Raw genomic sequence first — 23,394 nt, forward strand, 5'->3', positions numbered from 1 at the left:
GGAGGCGGGGGGCGGGTGGGGGGTTTAGTTAAGGTGCACATGTATCCATGTAACCTGCGGCATTTTATATATAGAAAAAAGGCTCATAGCATTTTGTGCAAGCAGAATTAGGAAGACAGGTCCACTTATCTGTACTCCCAGCAGCAGGATTCTACAGCCTATGGGGCTTGGGGTATTTAGCAAGGAGGGGGAAGGCCAAGTAATACCCAATAGCAGATCCAATGATAACAGACAGGAAAATGGCAGTATTGTAGGACATGACGAGCAACATCAGAACATATCCAAGGAAAACCTGGCATGTGTGCAGCAGAGCCAACGATGAGTGCAGGAACCACCATCTGTGTGTAAAGAGAAGATGGGTGAGTAGAACGACATTCAATCTCTTGGGTTAAGGCATCAAGAAGTCGGCTTGGATTGCTCCTGTCCCGAGACCTTGCACTCACAAACCTATTAGTTTACATTTTTCAGGCTAAAAATGTTTTCAGCAAGCACAGAAAATAACTGTTGATCTTGCCAGAAATGTTATCTCCTTGTCACTTTCTGGGAGCTGAACAGACTTATTCCATCAATCCACCATGTAATGGAGATGAATAAAAGCAGACATGTTTGAAGTCAAGCCTGTGTGACAACCATGGCTCCTTCATATATATATTATATATATATATATATATATACACACACATACAGTGGCCCAGATGAACAAAGGTATTCAAGACATTTTTTGGTGCATGTGTGATGTACCCTTAACAAGCGGCCAATAAACAACATAATGTGCTTATTGATGAAGAGGATTTGCATCATGTGCCCCAGAAACGGGAAAAATCTCAAACTGTGATTTGTCGCAGATTCTGCACTCTATAAACTATCTGTACTACAATGTAGCACACATATTAGCTGCAAACCTTCGCCTGGTCTGAATAGGCAAAGATCAGCACATCAGACTGCTTTCCCCTGATAAGTGTCTGTACAGACACAAAGCCAAGAGACGCTGCCTCCTCCCTCTGTCTAGCTGAGTAGAGGGGAGCCATCACCAAGCAGGTCCCCTGTAATGTGTACCTGCACCTCTCACATCTAAGGACTGATAAGCTGCAAAATATGACATTTTTGGTTTAGATACACTTTCAGCTTTGTTAAAATAAAAATACACTACTACATAGATTTCCACATGCTTCACTACAGAATCCTTCCAGCTAATGTTTCTATAAAGTGCTGAAACATTTTCAAACAAAGTCAAATGGGAGGTTCTGCAGGAAGGTCACCTTTCTAGCAGTTCTGGATTTGGAATACATATCCTATCATATCATCCCAACAGGGGCATGCCTGCTGCACAGTCCATACAAATGTTTGTCATTTCCCCCTCCTCTTTTAGATTGTAAGCCCTCAGGGGCAGGGCCCTCCTTACCATCTTGTCTTGTATTGTGATTGTAATGTCTTCCTTATATTGTAAAGCGCTGCACAAACTGTTGGCGCTATATAAATACTATGTAATAATAATAATAATGTTGCCTTCCCTTGTTTATGAACATCCTTACAAGCAAAATAGATAACAATGCAGTGACGAGCATTTTAAAGTTGTTATTGTTAAAACACAGAACTGCAGAGAAACACTTTCATGAAAGGTAAATTCACTATATTACCAAAAGTATTGGGACACCTGCCTTTACACGCACATGAACTCTAATGGCATCCCAGTCTTAGTCCGTAGGGTTCAGTATTGGGTTGGCTCCACCCTTTGCAGCAATAACAGCTTCAACTCTTCTGGGAAGGCGTCCACAAGGTTTAGGAATGTGTATATGGGAATGTTTGACCATTCTTCCAGAAGCGCATTTGTGAGGTCATGTACTGATGTTGGACGAGAAGGCCTGGCTGGCAGTCTCTGCTCTAATTCATCCCAGAGGTGTTCTATCGGGTTGAGGTCAGGACTCTGTGCAGGCCAGTCAAGTTCCTCCACCCCAAACTCGCTCATCCATGTCTTTATGGACCTTGCTTTGTACACCTGTGCGCAGTCATGTTGGAACAGGAAGGGGCCATCCCCAAACTGTTCCCACAAAGTTGGGAGCATGAAATTGTCCAAAATGTCTTGGTATGCTGATGCCTTAAGAGTTCCCTTCACTGGAACTAAGGGGCCAAGCACAACCCCTGAAAAACAACCTCACACCATAATCCCCCCTCCACCAAACTTTACACTTGGCACAATGCAGTCAGGCAAGTACCGTTTTCCTGGCAACCGGCAAACCTAGACACGTCCTTCAGATTGCCAGACAGAGAAGCGTGATTGGTCACTCCAGAGAACACGTCTCCACTTCTCTAGAGTCCAGTGGCGGCGCGCTTTACACCGCTGCATCCGATGCAGCTGCTCGGCCATGGAAACCCATTCCATGGAGCTCTCTACGCACTGTTGTTGTGCCAAGTTGAAGGCCACACAAAGTTTGGAGGTCTGTAGCTATTGAGCCTGCAGACAGTTGGCGACTTCTGGGCACTGTGCGTTGACCCCGCTCTGTCATTTTACTTGGCCTACCACTTTGTGGCTGAGTTGCTGTTGTTCCCAGTTGCTTCCACTTTGTTATAATACCACTAACAGAGGACCGTGGAATATTTAGTAACAAGGAAATTTCACAGAACACCTGAATCCAATGATTTGGAGGGGTGTCCCAATACTTTTGGCAATATAGTGTATGTGTGTTTTGTGAGTTTGGTGATGGAAATGCAGTTTAAGACACATGAACCAGGGCTGCCCTGTTAAAACCAAAAAAAAGAGTTCAGTATCATTTTTGAAAGCTGTGTTAACACAAGGCATAATGTGAAGGGGACTGCAAAATAAACCTGAAAATTCTAGTTGCTTGCCTGTAATGCTGATCCTCTGGCTTCAATGCCCTATAAGCCATTGACCTGGAACAAGCATGCAGATCAAAATAATCCTTATCTACATATCCATACTGGTCAGCGACTGCAAGTTTGAATGCAAGATGGCAACATGACAGCCAGGCAGCTAGCATATTCAGAAGTAGTGGTCAGCAGTAACAGTCTCCATGTTTACTTACCGGCAGGTAGAGGAAGTGTATCTGACAGGTAGAGATCCCAGAGGCTCAGAGCTCTCCCCAGAGTACAGGGGCTCACGTGTCAGCAAGGGGTCACAGGTTGAAGAAACATTAGCGTCAGTGTCAGAGATCAATGAAGGTGACAGAGAGGAATCAGGAGTCAGTGGCAGAGTCAGCAGGACCTTGGTTAGAAGATTGGACTTCCATACTTTGGACAGCTCATAAAGGACAGTGAGCATCAGGACGATGACACATGAAAGCAGAAGACCTGTAGAGACAAGACAGTCATATATCAGCTGACCTTGCACTCTGCCAATGCTGTTCATTTTCTAGCACATTGTTTCTCAAGTTCTTCCCTAAACAGTCCCTGTCACCAGACCATTCATTTATACAACAATCTCCCCGCAGGATTAGATGTTCTTTTATCATTCTATGCAGGTTATTTACCTGTAACAGCCTCCCTTGTAGACATCCAAAACCCTAAGACTGCTGATGGGCGCTGTCATCTTAAATGTGATGTCAGCAGCCAATAGACGATTCAACTGTTACCCAAGTGATATGCCATAGTATTACCCTTCACTCCTCCCCCAGCTGCTACATATGCCTAATCCTAGACAGATTGGTGATCTTCCAGCACTGCGGGGGTTAACAGCAGCAGCTGTGACTAAAGTGCTCCCGTCCTTCACCCTCCTCTTCCTCACACCTTATCCATTCACAAAACGCCTCGTATTGTTTTCACAGAATGCAAGGTGTTCTGTGAATGGACAAAGGAAAATCCTGTCATTCATCCTTCCCTCCTCCATTCACAGAACACCTTGCAAAACGGGTTAATGCCACTCATCAGGCAGCCCATTGAAATCAATGGGAGTGCATAAAAACCAATCGTACGACTTGTTTTATGACCTTGCATATCATGATGGCAACCCTCTGCCCTGCAACATGTGCTAAAAACACAACGAGCACTAAAGGTTGGGTTGCATTTCATGGCAAGATACTGATACACAACCAATCTTTTCACTAGGGATGTACCGATACCATGTACTATACTGGGTACAAGTACATGTACAGATACTTTTCCAGCTCCAAGACTAGACTAGAGAAAAGTTCAAAAGTCAGGAGACAGCTGTCATTTGTAAGGAGCACACTGAGCTTCTGGGATTTGTGCATCTCGGCTTTAATGTATGATTTTGTTTTTATAAATATATATAAGGGATGCACAGATACCAGTTTTGCAAGTACAAGTACTGATACATTTTTGTTTATTATCATGTGACAGTTTTTCAAAAATCATACAGACTAATGATATCAGGACAGTGGTGGAGTGCCAGAACCAGATCCCAGCTGCAACCCAGGTAGTTCTCATGAAAATGCCAAGTATCGGCACTGGTATCTGAAAAGTATCGGTGCATTCCTACTTTTGACATCAGTGAAAGTCATGTGAATGGTTGCTTTGGAGGACCAGACGCTAAGACACAGCAGATGGGATGGGAAGGGTAAAACGTGTCAACGTAACTTCTATCCTCTCCTAATAAAGTCGGGATGAAACCACATAGCTCAGCTGCTTGCTGCATTGCCCCTCGACTAGTACCGCAAGATCGCCCAACATGTACTGAAGAGTGGATGTGCATGGCTGATACCTGCAGAACAATTCAGGGGGTCTGACTGTATAAATCATGTTTAGTCAGATACAAGGGAACCCGTCATCCTCTTCCTTTAGTTACGCTACTGAAATTCAGACATGTTTAACCGCCTGCCGGCTGGCCGTTGTGGAGATACAGCCAGCCGGGAGCTTACTAGATCTGAGCAGGCGTATTTAAATGTCCCACAAGGTCCGCCCACTCACGCGAGAGAGCGGGGAAACTACCTAAATATAAAAAATAGGATTTTGGTACTCACCGTAAAATCCTTTTCTCTCCGTTCATTGAACGACACAGGGAACAGATCGGAGATCATGTACTGTAGGGTAATATCGCCACCTGCAGGAGAAGGACGCTAGGCACAAAAAAACTAAAGACCAATTACAGCCTAGGGGCGGCCCCTGCCGGTGGCCAAACCCCCCACCTGCTGACAAGAATCACTCTCCAGCTTCAGACGCTGTGCAAACATGCGTCGGGTGCACATACATGCGAAAACGACGATTGCACCCATACTATGTAGCGATGAATACTAAAAAATGGCCTGGCCAGGAAGGGGGTGTAAACACCTGGTCAGCAAGTGGTTAAAGTTCAGCCTGTGTGACAACCATGGCTGTCTCCATAGATGCAGTGCAGAAAAAAAAATGTTGACATGAAGGGACAGGAAGGGAGTTATTCACAGGATTGCCAGGTGAAAATAAAGTAGAAAACTATGGCAGCCACCACATCTGAGGATTAGTAATCTGCAGACTATACAGTTTGTTTTGGGGTTTAGATTAGGGCTGCGGAAATTAAAGATTAATTTCTCGATTAATCGTTAAAAAAATGCAATTAATCGAACACGAAAATTGTAATCATTACCAGCCCAAAGCTGCCCATACACCTTACAATTATCTGCAGATTTTCTGTGGTCAGATGGAAAAGGTGCAACAGATTCCTCCATCTACACTTAACTGTGTGGATGGAGTAATCTCCACCTGGGCCAAACTGTTGCACTTTTTCCATCTGACCACAGAAAATCTGCAGATAATTGTAAGGTGTATGGGCATCTCTAGTTTAGATATATGACTTCAATCAATCATTAAGAAATGAAGAGTGTAGCACAGCTGCGAATGTGCCAGGAACAGGCCGTCCACCAAAGTACATGACTGTGCAGGAGGAGACTATTGATGGAGGCCACCAAGAGACATATTACAACCCACAAGGAGTTGCAGGCCCCAGTGGCTGATATTGAAGAGACTTTATATACAAAAACTATTGTCCTAGTGCTTCTCCAGTCACAGCTTCCTGGAAGAGTGGAAAAGGGGAAGGCACTGTTAACTGAAACTCACATGATATGTCATCCACAGTTTGTCAGAAGATGCATAGAAGAGATTGTCACCAGGTTTATATGGGCTGATGGAACCAAATTTCAGCCTTTTAAATGCCATTCTTGACTAAACACTGCACGTTATAAATGCACCATCCCCACTGTGAAGCATGGCGGTGATAAGTATCATACTGTGGGAATGCTTCCCTTCAGCGCGCCCTGGACGACTGGTGAGGGTAAAATGAACGCAAAAAAAACACATGGAAATCTTAGGGGGGAAAACGATGCGGTCTGCAAGAAATCTGATCTTTGGAAGACGGTTACAGATCTCAAGCCAATGTCTGACCAGACTTGAACAAGTCTTTTCATTCACAATCCCCAGGCAACCCAAAGGAGCTGAGGAAGTTTGAAAAGAGCAATGGGAAAAAACCTGCAGATCCCAGATGTGCAAAACTGACACAGAACTAACACCACAAAGGCTGTCACTGATGTCAAAGTTGCATCTACTAAACATACTTGAAGGGGGTGTATACTTATGCAGTATGTTACTTTGTAAGGTTTCTTTGTCATTGTTCAATAAGTGAAATCCCTTTGCAAAGATCTGTTTTCACTCTAATACAAAAATATATATTTCTGTTAATCAGTGTAAACCTAAATAAATTCATCTATCACAATTAAACATGAAAACTTCCACAGGGGTGAAAACATTTTACAGGACCAGTAAATGAGTCACTAGCCTCTTAACAAGCATACCACTTGGAAGTTGTAAGCTCAGAGGAACCATTTGTTGTTTTAGTTCAATGACCAGACCAGGAACTGTGAGAAGTGAAGTATGGAAGCTCTGGGTCATGCAGCCTACAGTCTGATGTACTACTATGCATCATGCATGTTGGTTTGGGGTCAGTGGCTAGCCTGTGAAGTAAGGATCAGGATGACAGGGGCTGGGGCAGAGGATCAACCTCTAAAACAATAGGGATGCACCGATATTGGTGGCAGTGCCGATAGCGAGTATTTTGGCGAGTACTTACCCAAATGCACCGATACCTTTGCCGATAATTGGACTTCCGGTCAGAGGGAGATTTCCTCTGACTGGCAGAGCCATGAGGGAACATGGAGCCAGCTTCCTGGCCAATCAGGAAGCTGGGCAGCGGGTAATGACTGTCTTTATTATTAATTTGTGAAAACCCCCATTCAGGGTTTGCTTTAAAATAAATAAAATGAGCATGTCAGAATAAAATGCATAAGGAGAGGCTACTTTCAATTACAACAATCAGTATATTCAGAGACATAGACAGACAACATTTTATGCAAATCTCTGCTTTTCCTGGCCCCACCCCTCATGTATTCCAAGCCTCCCTGTTGATCACGGAAGCCACTTATGATAATAAAAGACCAACAGGGAGGTTTTGAAAGTGGGAGTGAGGTCCAGTTCAACACTCCCAGCTGTTAAGATGTGAACATAATATCACATGCCTACATCCATTTAAAGGGTTTTTAAAGCCTCCATTTGTTTTGCATATATCTACTGCTAGCAAGCAGTAGATATATGCAAAAAACTTTTTTTTTAAAGCGCTTTAAAAAGGGTCAATACTTACCTGTGTCTTCCCCGCACGCTCCCGTCCGAAAATCTGAAAAATCTCAGGCAAAGCATCTTGGGGCGGGCGCATGCGCAGTTCACATTTTCGGCCGGGAGACGAGGAGAGACACTAGGTAAGTCTATGGACAGCGTGCACCCGCATGCAGACACCGTGGGACAGGAAGTGCCATCAAACACAAAGGAGTCAGCACTGGATCAGAGACCCGCAGCAGCGCTGGAGAGAAGGCTGAAAACATCAGGAAAGAAGAAGAAGATCGGATTAAGAGACATCATTTAAGGTAAGTGCTTTCATTAACATTGGGGGGAGAGAAAACATTTTTATCCTTTAATGTCACTTTAAGTCTATGGATCGCTTTGACATTTGGGTTTAACTAAAGGTAACATCCGCTGATACATTTTTCATCACGTGCCCAGGTGTGGGACAAGTTTACTTTAAGGGCCATTTATAGTGAACGGACTGCCTTAAAGAGGAACTTTACCCTTATCTCGGAAATGACAACAAAGGCACCTTTAGAAATGTTTAATATAGGAAATATAGTCAATATAGGAAATCCGTTGGCACATGTAAGTATAACTACCAACGGACGACCAAAATCAAGGCAGAATAATAACAATAAAAATAGTGGGGAACAAGGTAGTAAACTTTTGTCCCACAAAAAGAGAGGAATTAAATGTATGTACACCAACGCTAGAAGTCTGGCAAATAAAATAGAGGAGCTTGAAATTAGGTTAATTGAAGAGGACTTCGACATAGTGGGTATAGCGGAAACCTGGATCTACAAACACACACTTCTAGATAATTGCAGGATTTGTAGTCTTCACACCTTATTTCTCTTTTACTCCCCATTCTTACTAAGTGCAGATGAAACCATCTCCCTTTACTTCCTGGCACATGTGACTAAGACATGTGACCATGCACATCATCTCAAGGGAGGAAAATGCCTTTTCCTGAGATTACACAGATGAGATTTCCCGGCAACGCTCTGCTGATGTAACCTTCCCAGGATGCAACGGATTATTTCACTAATGACCAAGAGGACCAGGACGTGGACAAACAATATTTGTAAGTAAAAGAAAATATGTTTACCTAATAAATGTAAGATGATTTAGAGCTACATGCTGAGGTGATTTTAGCTGCTTTACACGTTAACGCGAGAAAAAAACGCGTGTGCACTGTCACTGACCTCACATGTCTTAATTCAGCCTTACGTGTCCATCGAGCATTAAATGTCATTCCATACTACATGCAAAGCCACAGCTCTGTTCACTTGTACAGATTAGAGTGAACTTTATTTTTGAAATCCAGTTCCCTCTCCCATCACCCAGAGGAAGTGATTCATTAAACTCGTGACACCATTACTGTCCAAGAGGCAAAATGGGAAATTAGTTTCCAAACAAGCTGTTATCATGAAGACATGTTAAATGAATGCAGTGCTGAATCAATGACATAATAAGGTGCCTGATTAAACCCCTATGATAAAAAAACCTGCCCCACACACCACAAACGTTCCCGTGAAAATACTATAAGGAAGAGGTTCCTCAGACATTCAGAGCTGGATAGTGCTATAATGAAGAGGTATGTATTATCTCTGCATTCCTAGAGACACACACACACGATATGGCCTAAAGTAAGTGCACCCCCCTTCAAATTACTGAGTTCAAGTGTATCAAGCGAAGCGCATTGTTAATGATACAGCAAACTATTACATTTTAGAGCATTGTGCACTGAACTCAAAAGATACTGAAGCCAAAGGGCTAGCATGCGGTTTTATTTGCCGGCCTCTACATCACTACTGTGTACTGGAGTGACATAGGGCTCGCAGGAGAAACCACAGAGCGCAGTGGGGAAACGAAAGATCGACACTACCAGGAGTGTCAGTTTATTCAGCTGCCGAGTTCTCATCTTTAGAGCGGCATCCGGAGAGAGGTCGGTATTAAAAGGAGAACTATGGGGTAAGTGCTTTTCCCCATAGTTCTCCTGAGAGTCACGAGAGGACAAAAAACTAGCATCCTCCCGTGACCCAAAGCTTAGTATATTGCGAGCTACAGCTCGCAGTATACCGAGACCGCTGCAGCCGGGATGGATCCCGACATTACTGTCAGCTGCCTCTGCCCCGTCCGTTCCGCCAGTCAGCGCTGGAGGATCGGAGCGGGGAGGGGGGAATCCCTGCAGGGGGGAATCCCTGCAGGGAGCCGTGAGCTACAGTCACAGCTCTCTGCAGGGACAGGATCGAGAAGTGAGCGAGCCATAAAAAAATTCCTGCACCTTGTTACTGCTCTTTAAGGGGTTGGGTGAACTAAAGGACGACTAAAGGTGAAGTTGTCCTTTAAAAGTTCAAACCAACTTCTGGATTTGGTAGACTGGTCCAAGAGTTTCACATTTATTTGTCCATCCGTTGCTTAGCATGATCCTAGTAGTCAAAGTGGAAACTAAACTATAGACTGCACAGCTTTAAATCTTCACTACAATAAACAAAAGATGAATGTTTATAGATTCAAATCAAAATGACAGCGGGAACGTGCTGTGACTATACAGCAGCCAACTCTTGCCACTGCTGTCAGAAACAGAACCTTCTGATCAGTGTTTGTAAACAATGTTCAGACTCAGGATTTGAACCTGGTTCACGCTGAGCGCTTTGTAGCGCTTTTTCTGCCCTAAAAAACACTAAAAAATATGCCCCCCCCCCCCCAAAATCCGATTCGTTTCTATGGCCCTGTCCATCGCCTATCACTGCAATAATTAGATGAGCTTTTTTGGGGGGCATATTACAGCTCGCTTTGGCCCCTATAGACTCAGCAGATAAAGCTTAAAAACGCGAGTGTGCTGTGTTTTTTTGCATGTTTTTACATGCATTTTTCCACACACCTTACGATAATCGTACGATCGCGGGATTTCCCGCGATTATCGTACGATTATCGTAAGGTGTGTGGGGACCTTTAGAGATATAAAGAAACATTGTTGCTTTGTATTTACTATTTCATAAATCTGCAGATCTAATTAATGAGCATTGATTTGCATAGGATGTCATTTAACCACTTGCTGTCTGGAGCAATTTCTTACTATTTGCACACGCATGATATATTTTGAATGTTTGCCTAGAAAACAGCTTTAAACCCCCCAAACAATGATATTTTCTGAAAGCAGAGGCCCTGTAGAATAAAAAAAATGCTAGTTGCAATCTTTTATGTTGCACAGTATTTGCGCAAATGTTTATCAAACCCGTATTTGTAGGATAAAATACACTTAAATGAAATTTAGTGCACAGAAACAGAATATAATACCCAATTTTTTGGTAAAATATAAAATATGGGGTCACGCCGGGTAAATAGATACCAAACATTTCAAGCCTTAAAATTGTGTTCGCCCGTGAAGCCGCAAAAACTACAATACCCCAAATTTCCCATAGGCGACACTTTAAAAGCTTTTACCGCTCATCATTTTAGTGCCAACAGTGATTAATGGCTCTAGATTATTGCCCTCACTCTGACATTCGCGATGATATGTAACAGGTGGGGCACAATGTTTATTTTTGCACGTAGGCGCACCAACGCTTGTTTGCGTATGTATGTGCATGCATGTGGGGGGCGGGGGACTTTTAAAAAATGTTTTTGTCTTTCTTAATTTTCTTATATGTTACTTTCATTTTTAAAAATCTTTTTAAACTAACCTTATTGCTATCACATAGGGGGCTGGCAAGTCACTATGTAATAGCAGATAGGGTGTGACAGGTCCTCTTTATGGAGACATCAGGGGTCTTTTAGACCCCTGTCACCTAGGGACCCCAAAGAATCTTCTTCTCCTGGCTCTAAGAGCTGTAGAATGTACACAGTGACACCGGAAGTGATGTAATTCACATCACTTCTGGGTCCACTGATCACAGGAGAGTTCCACTCCCTCCGATCATTGCGGGGAGAACCGCCGTGCCAGGGACAGCGGAGCCCGGGAAAGGAGGAGGCGGCGGAGGGGGTGGGGACAGCACGATCAGCCAATCGGTACAAACGATCTAGCGGCTGTATAGATGCCGGATCACTTGTACCTGAACAGTCAACGCCGGCTGTTTAAAATGACAACAAGGACAGCACTGCAGCAGCAGCCATGTTCTTGGTATAACCACTTCTGCGGGCCGCCGTATATTTTCGTATTGCGGCCTGGAAGTGGTTAAAACACCTCCCCCATGTCATAGAGATGGAGAGAGAAGGTGTTCTGTAGTCCTGGTTCTAGGGTGACAACTGCTCCTCAATAAATACAGTACAGTGAGTGAGCATTGTTACCCTCGGGCAGAAAATGTGTTATTCTTCATCTACTAATCTCCCCCTTCCCCATATACTGGAAATGAATATGTTTGAATTCCAGCCTAGGTGACAACAATGGCTCTCTCCATAGATACAGGGGAGGAGTGAACATAGGCACCCAGGGACAGGAAGAGTGAATTACCAGGTTAAAAAATATGGAAAACTAATGCAGCCACTTCATCTAAGTACTGGTAATCTGCAATATGACAATTTTCTTTTTGGGTTTAGATACGCTTTAAACAAATGCCAATTGCACTGAATTTCAGTTACCCCAGCTTGTCACTACTAATGATGTGCGTGGGCTTGGTGCACATTCATGTCACCGGAGTTGCCAAAGCCCGCACAACAATGTCAGTGACACTCCCCCGAGGAGGAGTGTCTCCCTCCTGGACTACTCAGTTGCAGCCAGGGCATTCCCTGCCCTCTTGTTACATCCCTCTGGGGCACCTGATTGGGCTGGAAGGGGTGACTGTCACTGACAGCTTTGCGTGGGTTCGCACCAAGCCCACACACATCAGTAGTCACTACTTATCACAGGGAAAGTGAATTCTATGATCCCCTAATAGAAAAGAAACCTGTTAGGTCAGACATATAGAAACTGCCTTTTCTGACTTCTGTCTGAGAGTGCAAGCTCCAAACTGTCCCCACTTATTTGTCCTTCACTACTTGGGGAGTCATTGACTTGGGACACATATGGGTGTATCGGCTGTTCTGTCACTTCACAGGCTGCATGCTTTTCCCCTTAATGGAAGGATAAGGATAACAACATTTAGGCCAAATAAAAGCCATTCTAACTCAACATGGTCCTTTGAAGGGTGCAGATGACACTCTAGTGAGGTTCAGCATTTCATACAACAGATGTTACACTACCTGTTAGAGTCTGGACTGTCCATATATCAAACAGCAAGGTCACGTTATCCGAGAAAACAAAATGCATCTGTGAAATGAAAAGAGAAAAAGGCTTTTACATGGTAATCTATACATATTGTCATTCAAAGAGTGGGCACCAGAAAAGATGTCCTCATTGGAGGATTTTCCCTTACCTCTTATTCTGGTGACAACTGCAAAAAAATGTTGGCATGCCATATACTTTAAAGCAGGGATCACTTAATGGCGGACTGCGGACATGGACCGAGTGACGGTTCTGTATGGATCATGATCACGCAGTAATGTCTGGCTGACTGACAGAGGATGTGCTTGCCTCAGAGACTCTTCAAAGCCAGTGCCAGTCAGCCAGCCGTAACCCAGCACAACTTCCCCCACGTCCTCTAAAGTCATTGGTTGTTATGACCACTGGAGTCCTAACAACCAATGAGGTCACTTGCGTGCCCCGCCCCCAGCATCACAGGAGCACTTCTTCAGTCTAGAACCTGCAGGCTGCCCCCCTCTCTGCCTGCTGAGGAAAGGTTTGGGGGCACGCTGGTGGAGACAACTATTGTAAGTGGGCACTCTCATTAGGTGACCTCATCAAAGTGCCTCCTTACATTCTGTGACCTCATCAAAGTACCTCCTTACATTCTGTGACCTCATCAAAGTGCCCCCTTACATTCTGTGACCTCATCAAAGTGCCTCCTTACATTCTGTGACCTCATCAAAGTGCCCCCTTACATTAGTTACTAAATAAAATATCTGCTCCCCACTAAATATCTTTTGAAAATGTTTTTACATTGGTACAAGTCCCTGGTATAGCCATGCCCTTTTTCTAACAAAAGCTTGCAAACTAGCTTTAAAATAGGGCAGGAAAAAAATTACAAGATTCAGTGGGGTCCGGGCGCTATGTTTGGGGCTCATGGATTTTTTGTTTTTGGCAAACGTCAGTAATTACTACTGATCACTAACGTAAGGGGGCACCTCTCCAGACCGCTAACGTAAGGATGCATCTGTCCAGAGACCGCTAACGTAAGGGAGCACCTCTCCACAGACCGCTAACGTAAGGGGGCACCTCTCCACAGACCACTAAAGTAAGGAGGCATCTGTCCGCAGACCACTAACGTAAGGAGGCACCTCTCCGCAGACCACTAACTTAAGGGGGCACGTCTCCGCAGACCACTAACTTAAGGGGGCACGTCTCCGCAGACCACTAACTTAAGGGGGCACCTCTCCACAGACCACTAACGGAAGAGGGCACCTCTCCACAGACCACTAACGTAAGGAGGCACCTCTCCACAGACCACTAACGTAAGGGGGCACCTCTCCACAGACCACTAACGGAAGGGGGCACCTCTCCACAGACCACTAACGGAAGGGGGCACCTCTCCACAGACCACTAACGGAAGGGGGCACCTCTCCACAGACCACTAACGGAAGGGGGCACCTCTCCACAGACCACTAACGGAAGGGGGCACCTCTCCACAGACCACTAACGGAAGGGGGCACCTCTCCACAGACCACTAACGGAAGGGGGCACCTCTCCACAGACCTCTAATTTTATTTTAGTTTATTTCTAGAGGGAGAGTGGCAGTTAGCCCCTTTCACATCGAAGTGCATGATAACACATCATAGCCAAGCAACCAGTATTTTATAAAGGAGCTGAGGTAATTCGAGTATTGACCATGCACAGGTTCTCTTTTTCACTTTAAAACAAACCTGTCTGAAACAAAAAAAAACCCACACCACGAGCCTACACAAACCTTTACCTGTGCAACAACCCCCACTGCCATCCTGTATTATCACGTGACTTTCAGGTAAAGAAGAGCACCTGACATTCCACAATGCAGCTTTTGGGGCATATCATTGAGGGTGCAAGTGTACACAACACAGGGTACCACGGTCTGTGTTCAGTATAGATCAGTGCTGCATGGTGTCGGGTGCAGGGTACCGACATTGAGTGGATGGAATGTATAGACCAGTAGTGCACGGTGCTGGATATCAGGTACAATGGTCAGTATTGCATAGTATTGCATGGTGCTGGGTGTGGGATACGCCCTTTCTGTGGTCAGTATTGACTAGTAGTGAACAGTGTCTGGCCCAGGGGTACCCTGGTCTGTATAGTAGTAATATTCCATGGCGTTGGGTGCGGGGTACTACAGTCAGCAGACTGTACAGACTGGTGTTAGACGGTGCTGGGTGTGGGATACCATGGTCAGCGGTCAGTATAGACTAGTAGTGCACAGTGCTGGGTATGCGATTCCATGGTCAGCGGCCAGTATAGACTAGTAGTGTACAGTGCTAGGTGTAAGGTGTCAGCGGTCAGTATAGACTAGTAGTGTACAGTGCTGGGTGTAAGGTATCATGGTCAGCGGTCAGTATAGACAAGTATTGTACGGTGCAGGGTATCATGGTCAGCGGTCAGTATAGACTTGTAGTGCACAGTGCTGGGTGTAAGGTATCATGGTCAGCGGTCAGTATAGACAAGTATTGTACGGTGCAGGGTATCATGGTCAGCGGTCAGTATAGACTAGTAGTGCACAGTGCTTGGTGTAAGGTATCATGGTCAGCGGTCAGTATAGACTAGTAGTGCACAGTGCTGGGTGTAAGATATCATGGTCAGCGGTCAGTATAGACAAGTATTGTACGGTGCAGGGTATCATGGTCAGCGGTCAGTGTAGACTAGTAGTGCACAGTCCTGCGTGTAAGGTATCATGGTCAGCGGTCTCTATAGACTAGTAGTGCACAGTGCTGGGTGTAAGGTATCATGGTCAGCGGTCAGTATAGACTAGTATTGTACGGTGCTGGGTATCATGGTCAGCAGTCAGTATAGACAAGTATTGTACAGTGTTGGGTGCGGGTATGGTAGTATGCACAGACTAGTAATACATAGTGCTGGGAACGAGTGGGTATCCTGACAAGTTTACTCCATTGTCACCTCTGTATAACAATCTTAGAACTAGCACCTCACCAACAAACACAGCACCAGAGGGGCCCAGATGTAAACAAAGGAGGAGCCAGCTTCAGTGTCATGGGAATCTGGTAAACTTTTACAAAAAGTTTAGTAAATGAGCCCTCAGGGTGTCCCCGGAAATAAACTCAGCCTTCTAATAAAAAAGGGTGCACGGGAAAGACGCTGCAGCTCGGTCCCTGGCAAGGAAGGTGTTAATACCCGCCGCCATTGGCAGAGGGACACTTACCTGCATGGCAGCGGTGTATATGCCACCTGTCACCACCGAGACGCATCTGTACTACCCGATCAGCTGACTGAGGGCCGCGCTGCCTTCTGGGAAAGGGAGGAGAGTAGAAGTGTGGGCGGAAGTGCCGCACAAGGAATAGAGTGAGGGCAATGTGGTGGGCGGGGCTAGTGCTGCCTCTTATGGTTGTGTGAACAGCTGAGAGATACAAGTACATTCATTCTTTCCAATGAGAACTCAGCACTAACCATGACAAGCTGCACTCTGTCCCCTCTATTATATTAGTAATGATACTTATATATTTTAGGACATACTGGGAGAGGGACCTTTAGGACATACTGGGAGAGGGACACACTGTGTATACTATTCAAGTTATGAGGCATTCATCTCTTTCATTAAAGAGCAGTTCCCCCCACTGCCCCCCCCTTAACTTTATTGCTGGGTTTTTCCTTAAAAAAACCACACTCCAAACAATCTTTAGGGATCCGCCGCTCCACTGCTGCACACCTGCTCCCATGCTGCCATCTTCTCTTCCTCTTTAGGGGGCCTAATGTCTCTTGCAGCCACCCTCCTCTCCGATGGTATGTCGTTGTAAAGTACCCCAACACTTCTTGGGTATCTCTGGAAGCTGTGAGCATCAAATACATAATTCCCTCCTAGACCAGAATCCAGGAAGTGCAGGAAGGGTTCCCTGAAAAAGGTGTTTAACTCATTAATGACTGAGGCCTTTTTTTTTTTTGCACACATGAATAGTTGACACCTAGTTCTCCTAATCGATTAGTTGGTTGCAGCCCTACTTTACAACACATCCAGGGGCCATGGGGAACAAAAGTAGCCACCCTCCAGAAGGAAGGACAGTGTCACCACTTTTCAGAGATTATTTGAGGATCTACAGCTGAGTGATACACAAATAAGATACCTTTTCGTCAATAGTTACAGAGAATGCAGTTTGAATGACTGGATGTGCTCGCTCCTCGTATGCATTTTGTGATCCCATCTGATGGTGCCTGACAACACCCCATCCATACTAAGCCACAATTGCTGGCATGACTGCATATGTATGCAAATCTTCAATCCACCTTGTAAGCTTTTCAAATTATCAGATAGCAGGTTTTATGTGAATGCATAACTTTATTTCTGAAAACAATGCAATGAGAATAGTTGTCAACTATTCTCATTATCGATTAGTTGGTTGGATCCCCTAGACACTGCTCCAAGCACGCTCCTGTGATGGAATACAATTTCAATACAAATTAGTACACTAATAATAATGAATAGATAACAAATATAAATATTAAACCCATGTTATCTCAAATTAGTTTATATACAGTAAGTATGAAAAACAGGCTATCCCCCCCTTCAGTCTATCATGAATGATGCTGCCAGACTCATCCACCTTACCAACCGTTCAGTGTCTGCCACCCCTCTCTGTCAATCCCTCCACTGGCTCTCAATTGCCCAATGAATAAAATTCAAAATGCTAACAACAACATACAAAGCCATCTACAACTCTGCCCCAACCTACATCACCCACCTTATCTCAAAATATCACCCAAACCGTCCTTTCCGCTCCTCTCAAGACCTTCTGCTCTATAATTACCTCCATCCATGCCCTCCTCCAGGACTTCACCAGAGTGTCTCCCATCCTCTGGAACTCCTTACCCCAATCTGTCTGCCTAGCTCCTACGCTGCCCACCTTTAAGCGACCCTTAAAAACTCATCTCTTCAGGGAAGCCTCTCCCATCTCAACATAACTGCCCTACTTCTTCCACTAACTCAATCTAAACAATTATTACCTTTTGTGTCACTTGCTCCTCCTACTAGATTATTAGCCTTTACGAGCAGGGCCCTCCTACCTCCTGTACTGAAATTATATTGTAGTGTAACTGTACTGTACTGTCTCCCCCATTTTGTAAAGAGCTGCGCAAACTGTTGGCGCTATATAAATCCTGAATACTACTAATAATAATACATTAAGTCTTCTGCATAACCACTAGGTGGCGATAAAACACCCATAGATGCTACCAGCAAAATGTAGCACAAAGCAAAGCAAACAGCAAAGCAAGCAGAAACAAAAACCTGTAAAATAATAATGTTAGAATAATAACAATTGTAAAATAATAAAATAAGAAGTAACAGATAAAAAGATACAATATTTAAACAACAGTATGTATTTCCAATTTCTCCTAGAGAAGTCCTGGAGGCGAGCATGGGAGGAGTTGACGAGGGAGCTGGAAAGCAGAAGGTCTTTTGAAGAGCGGAGGGGACGGTTAGGGTGATATTTTGAGACAAGGTCTGAGATATCCGGGGGCAGAGTTGTGGATGGCTTTGTAAGTGGTTGTTAATATTTTGAATTTTATCCTTTGGGCGATTGGAAGCCAGTGCAGGGATCGGCAGAGGGGGGTTGCAGACACTGAGCGGTTGGTTAGGTGAATGAGTCTAGCAACTGCATTCATGATAGACCAGAGGGGGGATAGCCTGTGTAGAGATAAGCCAATGAGGAGGGAGTTGCAATAGTCAAGACGAGAGATAACAAGGGCTTGGAGTAATTTAGTTGTTTCATTGGTGAGGAAGGGGCGTATTTTGGAGATGTTACGAAGGTGAAGGCAGCAGGATTTGGATTGTGATTGGACATGGGGAAGAAAGGTGAGGTCCGAATCAAGGATGACACCTAGCACCTTGGCATGGGGGGAGGGTTGGATAGTTGTGTTATCAATCTCAAGGGAAAAGTTGGGGGAAGGTGCACGGGCAGGAGGAAATATAATGAGCTCAGTTTTTGAAAGGTTGAGTTTAAAGAAGTGTTGCGACATCCAGACTGATATGTCAGTTAGTAGATTAGTGACACGCAAGGACACTGAGGGGGAGAGTTGTGGAGTAGAAAGTTAGATTTGAGTGTCATCTGCATAGAGATGGTATTGGAAGCCTTGTGAAGTTATAACCTGACCAAGGGAGGAAGTGTAGCTGGAGAAGAGGATGGGTCCAAGCACAGAGCCTTGGGGGACCACTACAGAAAGAGGAAGAGGAGGGCATGAGTTAGATTTGTAGGTGACACTAAAGGAGTGCTTAGATAGGTAGGAGGAGAACCATGAGAGAGCAGAGTCTTGTAGGCCAAGCAAGTGGAGTTTTTTGAGGAGGAGCAGGTGGTCAACAGTGTCAAAAGCAGCAGAAAGGTCTAATAGCAAGAGTAGGGAGTAGTGGTCATTGTTTTTAGCTGGTAGTAAGTCATTAGTGAGTTTGAGAAGGGCAGTTTTAGTGGAGTGTAGAGGGCGAAAGCCGGATTGTGAGGGGTCGAGAAGGTTGTTATCAGCGGGGTGGCGGATCAGGCGGCTGTAGATAAGCCGGTATTTTGGGTGGGTATTGGGGTGACTAGCGCATGTATTAGAAGGGAGTGAAAGATGCCAGTAGAGAGTGAAAGATTGAAAATGTGAGTAAGAGAGTGTAGGATAGAGCAAGAGGGCGACCGGAGTAGTGGTGAGGGAACTGGTTCCAGGGGGCAAGTGGTGAAGCGGGAGTTAGAGAAAAGCTTTGTAACCTCCTCTGTGGTGACAGGGTCAAAAGAGGAAAGTAGCAAGTGTGATGGTGGGTCTGGTACATTAATAGGGGAAGTTGATTGGACAGTGGCGATCTGATCCCGAATTGTATGTATTTTATTTTTTTAAATGAATGGCAATGTCCTGGGCAGGACTATGCTATTCCAAATGTGGAATTTGTCATAATCACGAAACCTAGGGATCCGCCTGGAACCCAAGGTTGCGTTGAATCCAAATGTCATCCCTTGAGGAAAGCAAGGAAAGTAACCAAAAAAGATCCTTCAACAAATATAGTCCAATCTTTCACTGGAATCCCAAATAACTGATTGCCCTTTTTGTGGCCATATTATGAGTCACTGAAAAAGATAAAAATGCTTGAAAAAGTTAAAAGAAGTAGCGGACCACCAGCAATAAGGGGACTGGAAACAGTCAACAATTGATCGTCTGGAATAAATTTATCTGGCCAATCTCTATTATTTCCCCTTAACACAACGGACACTTGCAGAGCTCCTCCCTCCCCTCGGCACAATAGATATGTTCTTTCTCACAGCCAACCTGCATGTTTGAATGACTAATGTATGTAAGAACTATCATTGGATCATATTGGACCATGGGTGGCTAACCACCATCTAGTTCTGTAGACAGGGCTGGATTTACTCTCTCTGCTGCCCCAAGGCCAGGTTCCTCAATGCACCCCCCTACCCGCCAACCCCCTCATGGAGAATGGCAGACCTGCCGGCTGCATACAAGAGATCTCAGAGAAATGTACAAAACCAGTGGCGGCTTCCCCGCTGTACATTTAGCTTTGCTTGCCCAAAGCAGGGCTTAATGGAGAAAACAATTACATGTCCGGCACCCGGAACTGCATGTCCCAGGCTCGGGAGATAGGAATTCAAAATCGATAAATGGTCAGTCGCGCTCCAACTTGATGCAAAGTCAATATCTTTTATTGACTGAGATAGTGTCACATGTATAGCAACGACGTTTCGGAACCAAGTGGCTCCTTCTTCAGGCAAACATAAAATGGTTTATGTTTGCCTAAAGAAAGAGCCAATTGGTTCCGAAACGTCGGTTCTATAAATGTGACACAATCTACCCACCGGATCTTTGGGTTTGTTTCCGGTCAGGAGTGCGGTGGGATATAACTTGGGAGATAGGAATTCCACACCTCTGCTGCCCCTCTACTCCCTGCTGCCTCAAGGCTGGGCCTTGGTTGGCCTTGTGGGAAATCTGGCCCTGTCTGTAGGCACTTTAGGCTTGGATGCCCACCATTTCCACCTCTCGCTGAGTTTTCTAAGTAGGAAACAATGAGGGATTTTTATTAGGATTAATCTACATAGGAATCAGCGCTGGGGGTCCCTGGTTTGAATCTCCTCCCACACTCCAAAGACACGCTGGATGGGTAATTGGCTTCTGTCTAAATTGGCCCTGTATTTATGCATGTGAGATAGGGTCCTTAGATTGTTAGTTCCTTGATGGCAGGAACTGATGTGAATGTGCCACTATATAAAGCTCTGCATAAATTGTCAGTGTTATATAAATACTTGTAATAAATAAATAAATACATTTAACAGAGTCTAGAATTGACTGGCAGTCACAATTTACGCTGGTGCAGCTAAACATACACTAATACATATAAATAGCTCTATTTGGTCTAAATAATCCACATTTACACATTATCTATTGCATTATCTGAAACACTAGTTACTGTATGCCTGGGCTGCTTAACCTGATGGAACAGTTGCAGCCTTTGCACCCCATAGAGCTATGCCCCAGGAGACTGCCTATCCCACTCAGCAGATGAAGGCTCACAAAGCGTCAGAACATGATCCATCAGAACTGAATATTTACACATCTCTTTTGTAGATGCTTCAGTGAGTACATTAAAAATGAGTGACATGTGACATGATCTAGCCTGATAAGTGCAAAAAATTATCCTCCCACCTATCATTTCATGTCTGAATCATACATATATATCCTTTTATCATCACAGGTTTCATCACAAGCTGTGTAGATCCAGTGCCATCAGCTGCAGAAGACAGAAGAGCCTCTAAGAAGAGTCAGAGGGTCTTTATAGCCTGAAAGCTGCACATACTACATTGACCAGGACATCAGGTACCCACAATGCTGAACACTTCACTTTATTGATTTATAATGTTTGTATTATTGTGCTTTTTGTGAGTTATCTTGAGTAACTTGATAGCAAACTTTATTTCCAAATGACAATACTCACTCACTGACGATGTATTACTCCTAGTTTTGTACTAATTCTGAAAACTAGAATAATAGAAATGCTGAGAAGATAAAATAACAAAATAACACCAGCACTTAAACCAATATTTATCCTTAATTCAAAACTGAATCCCTTTAGGAAATCCTGTTTCGGGATAAGACTATTTAACGTTCTGCACTGCCAGTTTGGCTTTGAGAGCATCATATTATGTGTAACTATAGTTTCATAACCCAAATGTGTAGCTTTTTGGTAATTGCAAAGCACATAAAATGCTAAAGAACACAATTTGTTTGGGCAATGTTTTTTATAATGTGGATTAGATGACTTGGGACAGAATGAATGTACATCAGTAAGAACTTGTTCGTGAAGGTTTCTATTCACACTCCACAAATGTACTAAGTGATTTCTATCCAAACATATTCAAGCTTGTGTGTTTGTATGACTATGTGCTATGGACAATAAGCTTACACATATGAATGGGGAAAAAAAGTGAATGATTGGACTGCATTTGACAGGAGTATGCAGTTTTTAGTTTGTCTTCTAGATAATGGTCTGTTGTCCTTTTTACAACCTTGCTGAAGGGGTGCCCTGGCCCAAACACAAATGGTTCTGTAGTTTCATACGGCAGAGCTGCTAAGATTAGGGGTGAGCTGTGGATTCATCTCTAACAGAGAGGGTCGATATCTGTGGTCACCCTAATAAAAAGGGGGCTTTCAAACCTACCCATTCTTCTATCTACTATTTGTTTACGCCATATTGTGAGCAATCCGTTTTATTCCATTGTCTGTGAATTTATAAATATAGATTTTTTTTAACATTCTGATAAGCCCCCACCCCCTTCAAACCTGCACATCTCTTTTGGGTTACAGGATGCGGGGTACAGGATGCGGGGATTAGGTCTTTGCCGCCTCAACATGTGGACAAGGTGCCTTGCAAGACACCCTCCCGATGTTGAAAGGCATGTGGCCTGGTATGGTTCAGGATGGTGGAATTGCATGCTTACTGCCCTACCTTTCCTGGCCACCCAGGCTGCATACCTTGATACTTGAATAAGAGTCTGTTATGAATTTCAGGGGAACGCCACACAATTGTTTTCATTTTTCTATGTCATTTTTAAAGGGTTAAACTTTGACTTTTCCATAACTTCAAGCGCAAATTTATGGCATCCCCTAAGATAGTATTTAAACAATTTGTTTATTTTTGATGTTGCCCTTCAGGCCATAGCTAAAGACCTTCTCCCTGCTGAATGGTGTTTTTTTTAAATGTTTACATTGGTACTTGTCCCTCATGGCGAAGCTCAGCCACCCATGCCCTTTTTTAGCAAAAGCTTGTAAAATAGCTTTTAAAAAAAAACAAGCTTAAAGATGGAATTCAATAGGGTTCAGCGCTATGTTCACGGCCAAACCTCCTGCGAAACAAACTTTGTCCGGTTCCCTCATCCTTAGTTGAGATCACTACTTATTATTTATCAACCATTTATTGCTGTGATTTAAGAATGTTGTTAAAGCATAACTGAACACAAAAATGATATTTATTGCAGCTTACCAGCCCTTAGATGTGGTGTGGTGGCTGCATTAGTTTTCATTTTTCAGGCTAAGAACATTTTTAGCGAGTACAGAAAATTCATTGTTAGGGTTTACATAATTCCACAGGAATCCTGCCATCAGAAAATCAATGAGGCTGTCTCTGCTGACTT

The 23,394-nt window shown here is 44.2% G+C and overlaps 1 protein-coding gene across 1 annotated transcript; it reads right to left on the bottom strand.

The window, feature by feature from the left end:
* Window positions 1–42: 42 nt before the first annotated feature.
* Window positions 43–16,008, bottom strand: SLC31A2 (solute carrier family 31 member 2). Its single transcript, XM_018553313.1, has 4 exons — window positions 15,939–16,008; window positions 12,742–12,808; window positions 3,042–3,306; window positions 43–338 (listed from the first exon to the last, which is right to left on the bottom strand). The coding sequence occupies exons 1-4, from the start codon at window positions 15,942–15,944 to the stop codon at window positions 152–154; spliced, it is 525 nt and encodes a 174-aa protein (XP_018408815.1). The 5' UTR covers window positions 15,945–16,008; the 3' UTR covers window positions 43–151.
* Window positions 16,009–23,394: the final 7,386 nt, after the last annotated feature.

This window comes from Nanorana parkeri, unplaced genomic scaffold, assembly GCF_000935625.1.
Source record: "Nanorana parkeri isolate BGI_ZX_2015 unplaced genomic scaffold, ASM93562v1 scaffold116, whole genome shotgun sequence".
In the NCBI taxonomy this organism is placed as follows: Eukaryota; Metazoa; Chordata; class Amphibia; order Anura; family Dicroglossidae; genus Nanorana; species Nanorana parkeri.